Source organism: Rhagoletis pomonella, unplaced genomic scaffold (assembly GCF_013731165.1).
Source record: "Rhagoletis pomonella isolate Grant_MI unplaced genomic scaffold, Rhpom_1.0 Rhpom_scaffold_08980, whole genome shotgun sequence".
Taxonomy (NCBI): Eukaryota; Metazoa; Arthropoda; class Insecta; order Diptera; family Tephritidae; genus Rhagoletis; species Rhagoletis pomonella.
In genome coordinates this window covers 1-6,557 of record NW_023467509.1, presented here as the reverse complement: position 1 = coordinate 6,557, position 6,557 = coordinate 1, and the positions used below count along the sequence as shown (strand labels likewise).

General features: G+C 33.4%; 1 protein-coding gene across 1 annotated transcript; it reads right to left on the bottom strand.

Annotated features, from left to right (window-relative positions):
- Window positions 1-1,631: 1,631 nt before the first annotated feature.
- Window positions 1,632-5,250, bottom strand: LOC118756140 (the record flags this gene model as incomplete). Its single annotated transcript, XM_036490928.1, has 4 exons — window positions 4,713-5,250; window positions 4,133-4,631; window positions 2,980-4,051; window positions 1,632-2,919 (listed from the first exon to the last, which is right to left on the bottom strand). Coding segments are annotated over exons 1-4 (3,336 nt in total), but the record flags the coding sequence as incomplete, so codon positions are not given.
- Between the last annotated feature and the right edge of the window lie 1,307 nt (window positions 5,251-6,557).

Below are 6,557 nucleotides of genomic sequence, written 5' to 3'. Positions count from 1 at the left end.
AGGGACATATTCATCATCTATATTTTCTTCTTCGAGGGATCTTGGGTTTTTGTTTTTTAGTTTTTATCCCTTGCAGTTTGACATTTTGTAAAAATGTGAGTAAATGGAGGTTTATTTTATAAAAACAAATATTAATTACTCATATATTTCTTCATAACTAGGGGAAATCATAAAAATGCAACGCAAAACAGCATTCTTCCAATAACAGAAATGCCACAACTGCAGATGTCATTTTGTGCCAATTTGGCAGGATCGCCATGTTAAGTTTGGTTTTTGATTAATTTCCCTTTTTTAGTATTTTTAACTTTTGGCTTTTAAGCGAGCCACGCTAACAGGATGATGGCCTCAAGGCCTATTTTTATTGATGAGACAAGTTAGAAAAACGAGGCAATGCTGCCGATTCTTGATTCAAAACAAGTCTGTTTATTTCAGTGCACAAACACTGCTTTTATAATAAAACTAGCGGACCCTCTGCCTGCTTCGCTAGGCATATCAAAATTAGAAATGAATAATAATAATTTACTGTATGTGTTTTATTCTTTTTTTACAATATAAAATTAATGTTAATTTTAAACTTAAACTAACGCAAAGCCTTTTCGTAAACTACATTTTTTGTTTTGCCCTGAGTTGTGGTATAAATAAACAGAACTGATGGCTTTCCTACACGTGAACATGATACATATAATTGTCCGTGGGAGAAGCATGGATATTCTAAGTCAATTCCGCATAATTCCAGCGATTGTCCTTGTGCTTTGTTTATTGTCATTGCAAATGCAAGACGTATTGGAAATTGCAATCTTTTGAAGTCAAAAGCTAAATCTGGTGGAATCAGTGGAATACGCGGAATCAATACGTCTTCACCTTTGAATTTTCCTTTTAAAATTGTTGCTTCAATAAGATTATTCATGACCTTTTTGACTGCTAATCTTGTTCCGTTACACAATCGTGGCTGATTTAAATTTCTAAGTAAAATAATTGGTGCACCAACTTTCAATTGTAAGCGATGAGCCGGCAGTCCAGGTAAATCCAAGGAATTTAAAAATTCTGTTGGATAATTTACAGCGTCATCTTGATTTAAAACTGTATCAATTGATTTAAATGTTACAATCTCACCAGGCACATCATTTAAAATATTCGCATTCAATTGACCAACATCCTTATTTTTCGCAGCCAGTATTGCTCTTTCAGCTAACCAATTGTGATTTTGATAATTTTGCGCAATATTTGGAAAAACACTTGAAACTAATTCTTGTTTTGTGTGTGCGAAATTACAAAAATTATCTGGTAAAGTGATTAAGCCAGTAGCAGCAACAATAGGAATTTGTCCATTTCCTATCTTCAGAAGTTGTCTTGAAAATTCGTCAGCCGATGCATAATTTTGCAAATGAACTCGCAGATTTGTTTTCAAAGTCAAAGGCCCGTAGTCATAGTCAAAATAAAGTCGACTTTAAAGTTAGTTGCAGCTTTTTTGACAGATATCCCATTGAAAATTATGTCAAAAAGCTGCAACTAACTTTAAAGTCGACTTTATTTTGACTATGACTACGGGCCAAAGTTTTTACGTGCCTCCATAAATGGGATGTCTTTAAACATGCTTTTAATTCATCTGCTGGTGTTGAACGGGGAATTACTGGCAAAGTTTGACGAAAATCACCAGACAATAATATTAAAGCGCCACCAAATATTTCTTGATTATTACGTAAATCTTTCAAAGTTCTATCCAATGCTTCCACTGATTTTTTATGTGCCATTGTACATTCATCCCACACAATTAATTTGCATTGTTGCAAAACTCTTCCCATTCCAGAATTTTTTGAAATGTTAAATGTTGGATTTTCATTAATTTGCATATTCAATTGTAATTTAAGTGCGGAATGCGCTGTACGGCCACCATCTAATAATGTAGCAGCTATTCCAGATAATGCAAGCGCTAATACTATATTGTTTTGTGATCGTACAGTCGCTAATAACAACGAAATCAAAAACGTTTTACCGGTGCCACCTGGCGCATCTAAAAAAAACATTCCTCCACTTTTATTTTGTATAGCTTGCATTATAGTGTCATATGCATGTTTTTGTTCTATATTCAATTTCGGCAGATTCAAATTTATAAATGTGTTAAGATCATTTATATCGTATTGTTGTTCACGTTGCATATCTTGATTAAATACGTCATGCATTGCTCGATTAGGAGGTGGTAAACCTAATTGTGACAATAATTTATTTGCAACTGCTAAGCACATATCTTCAATAATAATCAATGCCTCGTTATACATTTCCAGTGTAATGAGTAATTCCTGATTTGCAGAAATACGACGCATTCTATTCAAGATATCTTCGGTCATATAATCACGATAACTTTGCCACAGTTGCAATGGATCAGATGGAAAACATGTTGCAACAATAATTGAAAATAATGTCCGTATTTGATGCGGTGTACCTGTTGCGGATGCATGTGCAAATGTTGCATCCCAATGATTATCATCTTCAAGTAGATGCAATTCTTCACATGCTCGCCAGTAAGTTTGACAGAGGCGCCCATTAACTCTTTTCAAATTCAAAAAAGACGTTGGTCCACGAACATTAATTAATAAAAGACGCAAATAAAAACATTCAGCCTGGCTAGGATGCACTGTATAAAGTCGTCCTATGGCGTCACTTTCAAAAACACCAGGATAACCATCAACAGGTTTTCCTCTTTTACGTCTTTCCCATGTCTTTGAACTTACATTCCATGTGTAATATGTTGGTACTTGTGAATAAAGCAGTGTTTTAGCAAATTGATCTCTTTCACATAATTTAAAAAAAGAAATTAATGTGGTTGATGGCGGTCGCTCTACAATTGCCTGAGCATTATCAACAGTAAAATACACACGCTGTCCATTTTCCAAATGAACTGCTAAATGAATAACAGCTGGACTACGGTCATGAATGGGGAAAGAAAAAATTCGCCAAACTGCCTCGTTACTACTAATGTACCTGCCCATTTGGTATTGAGTTATTTCATCATTTCGGTTCTCTGCAACTCCGAAAACAGCCATGTCACTGCCTTTGTTAATATACTTGCAAATGTATTTAATCGATTTGACCGAATTACAATATTCTACATTGATATGAGCTTTGTACGCTTTCGATAGCAATGGCGAATAGGGAACTACCCATCTATTATCAATTTCAAAATCTTGACGATTCACTTGTAAAGTTATTGATTTGCCGTTATCCTGTGTTGAACGTGGACGATATAGAGGGTATCCATCATTTCCAGTAATTGTTTCAGAAATGAGTGCTCTAGGGTATCGTTTCGTACATTTGCCATCTTGCATACATGGTGAATTGACATTTATCACACCACACGGGCCATGTATCATATTTTTAGTGACAACATCAAATAAATCTGGATCAATTGTCTGATCCGGAATCTCAGCTGAGATTACATCATCTATTTGATCGGTTGTAATTTTGTCCACTAACCATATTAAAATATGCGCGTGTGGCAAACCTCTCTTTTGCCACTCGACAGAGTACATCGAGCATCTAACTTCTCCGTAAACTTTATATTTGACAATAAAATCCATAAGTGACTTGAGTTTTTGTCGAAATATTCTTGCAGTGATATCATGGCGATCAGTAGAAGATTGTCCGGGATACAAATATTTCTTAATTTCTTCCCATTTTGGATTGCACGTGAATGTTATAAATAAATCAGGCCGACCATAACAACGAACATAACATATGGCATCTTGTGCGTACTCATGCATATGACGGGGGCTCCCTGTGTAGGTCGATGGTAAAATTACCATTTGTCCAATATTGTTTACATTTCTGTCATTATTGATCGCATCTCTGAGATGGATATACTCTTCTGAGCGCAACTTCCTTTGATTAAATCGAATGAAATTCAAACGTTCTGTTTCTATCTTTGCATACATATCTACGATATATTGATGAAATAGTTTTCGGGCTTTCAAAATATGATTTTCCTGGTTTTGTCGTATCATAATTCTATATGCATAATAGTTCATGGCGCTTACGTTTTTATTTACTTCACGTTCTGAAAAAATAGCAAAGCAAATAGAATGATAAAACATGACACAGAAAATTATTGAAAATCATCATTAATCCAAAAACTCACGTGGATTTGCTGGATCAACCATTTTTATATTGACAGAGTATCCATCTTCGCCTCGACAAAATAAAATTGGATATTGTAGTGCGTCATAACAGCGATGCGTTTCGCATACACGTTGTAATTGATTATTTCTTCGGCGCAATACAATATCACGTGATTGAAATTCTTCACCAACAATCACAATAGCAATTTCATTATTAAGCGGTGCATTAAATCTTCGTTCGTGTTCACCGATCGGTCTTCTGTCAGCTCTAATCACAATTTTATGATCATCAGATTGCATTTGATCAAGTGCTGTCTTAAACGTAGTAACCAATTCGTTATGTTCATGAAATATTGCTTGCAATTCTTCAATTATCAATCTTCTGACACTTTTAAAAAATGCACAACGTGTATCGACTTCATTTTGATTATTGCCAAGGAAATAAATTTGCAAAAATTTATAGTTAGCATCTGGGAATGGCAGCAAGGAACCGATTTTGTGGTAAATTTGCCCTTGTATCTGTAATGTAGAGCCAAAATATTCAGATGATAGATTGTCTATTTCAAAATTTTCATTTGAAATGCTTGATGTTGAAATTACCTTGAAGGTCGGCATAAAATTATCTCTTATTATATTCGTCGCACCAAAAGACGTCATTTGAAAACATGAATTGTACATTTGAATGTGATCCAAAAAATGATTTGATTGAGGTGTTGAGCCAGAAAGCAGTGAAGCTAATGGTTCTGGTGGATATTGTAATTCTGGTAGTCGTACTTTCCCAGAAGTACAACACATTCCAGGAGGTTCAGTTTTAAATTTCACTGCATTACAATACTGACATATTTTGTCCATTGCGCCAATAACCACAAATTTATGCAAACTATAATCAATGGCATTGTTATATTGAAATCCAGCACCGTTCAAATCAATATTAACATTGATTCGTGCTGCTTGTTGTCGTCTTTGTGCATTTTCATTAACATTTCTTGCTGCACGATGCGCTTGCATTCTTAATCTATCGTGCTCATTACGTTGTATACGTTCTTCAGGTGAATGGCCTGAACGTGATCTGGCCATACGTTCCCTTTGATTTTGGTTTTGAATTTCTCGCTCTTCTTGTGATTGATTTTGCCTTTCATTTGATGTATTTTGAGTTCTACGCGACCGACGACCAATATCATTTCTTCGCGGGAGTTTAATACTCAAGTCAGGAAAGTTATCAAAAAAAAAAAAATATTTTTATATTTTTCTGAGCAAGAGCTCTTTATTTGAATTCGTATAATCTCGAACTCCTTACGTGTTTATGCTTACATCTATTTATACCATTTCTACTACTGATGATAAATGGTGTTTGTTATTGGTTTAATGATTAAATTTGTTATTGAAGGTTGTTTACAATGTTATCATATTCTTTTGTTACTTATGAGACAAACATGTTATAGTTTATCAGTAGGTTGTTTACGTGTTTTCGTGTTATTATATTCTTTTGTTACTTATGAGACAAACATGTTTATTTGTACATTATAGTTTATGTATATATGTAATGTATGTGACCAGGCATGTTAGCTATGTATGTAGTGTATGTATTAACGTCGTTAACTCTCCCCGGTGTTAAAAATGAAATGTCCTCATTTCGAAGGGCTTAGGTTTTGACATCTTTGTAATTCGGTTAGGTAAGCTAATTCGAAGTTTCTTCGACGTTTGGTGCTTAATTGTAGTTGTCGATATGTATGTAATCTTATAATTAAGTATAATTATAATTAGTATAATTATTATTATGGTTAAATATAAAGTAAATTTCCAAGGATGTTCTTCAATTGGCATCACTAATTTCTACATTTCTTGTATATTGGTAAATTTATAATCTGATTCGGAGTTTAAAATTTTCAATATATTAACTTTTTCGTTTTGATGGGCATGTATTACATTTTTTATTTCCTGTTTATGGTTAATATAAGTTTTATTATCAATAGTTGTATTAAAATTGAGTTGGATTAAATGTGGACCGTTTACTTTGAGTCCGTTCCATATGTGTTCATAGTCTATAATAATGTTACCATTATCTAATATTTGTAAGGGAATGTTATTTTCTTGGATAATATTACAGTGAGCATTTTGTTTTAATAATAAAGGAATAGTACAATTATCCTTTGGTTCTTTTTTACAAATATGTGTGCCTACATAGTTTTTACATTTTGATAAGTTGTTGAATGTATTATTACATAAAGCTATTTTGTTGTTAAGTTGATATTTTCCATATTTAAAGGCTAATGGGGTTAGATTATACATTTTACATTTATTTCTTATTACAGGATATTTGTAGATTGTTATAATAGCATCATGAAAGGTACATATGTGGATATCAGAATATTCTAGTATATTTATTATTGGAATATCATATACTTCGTTTTTTGTTACTTCTTCTACATCTCTGATATTAAGTGT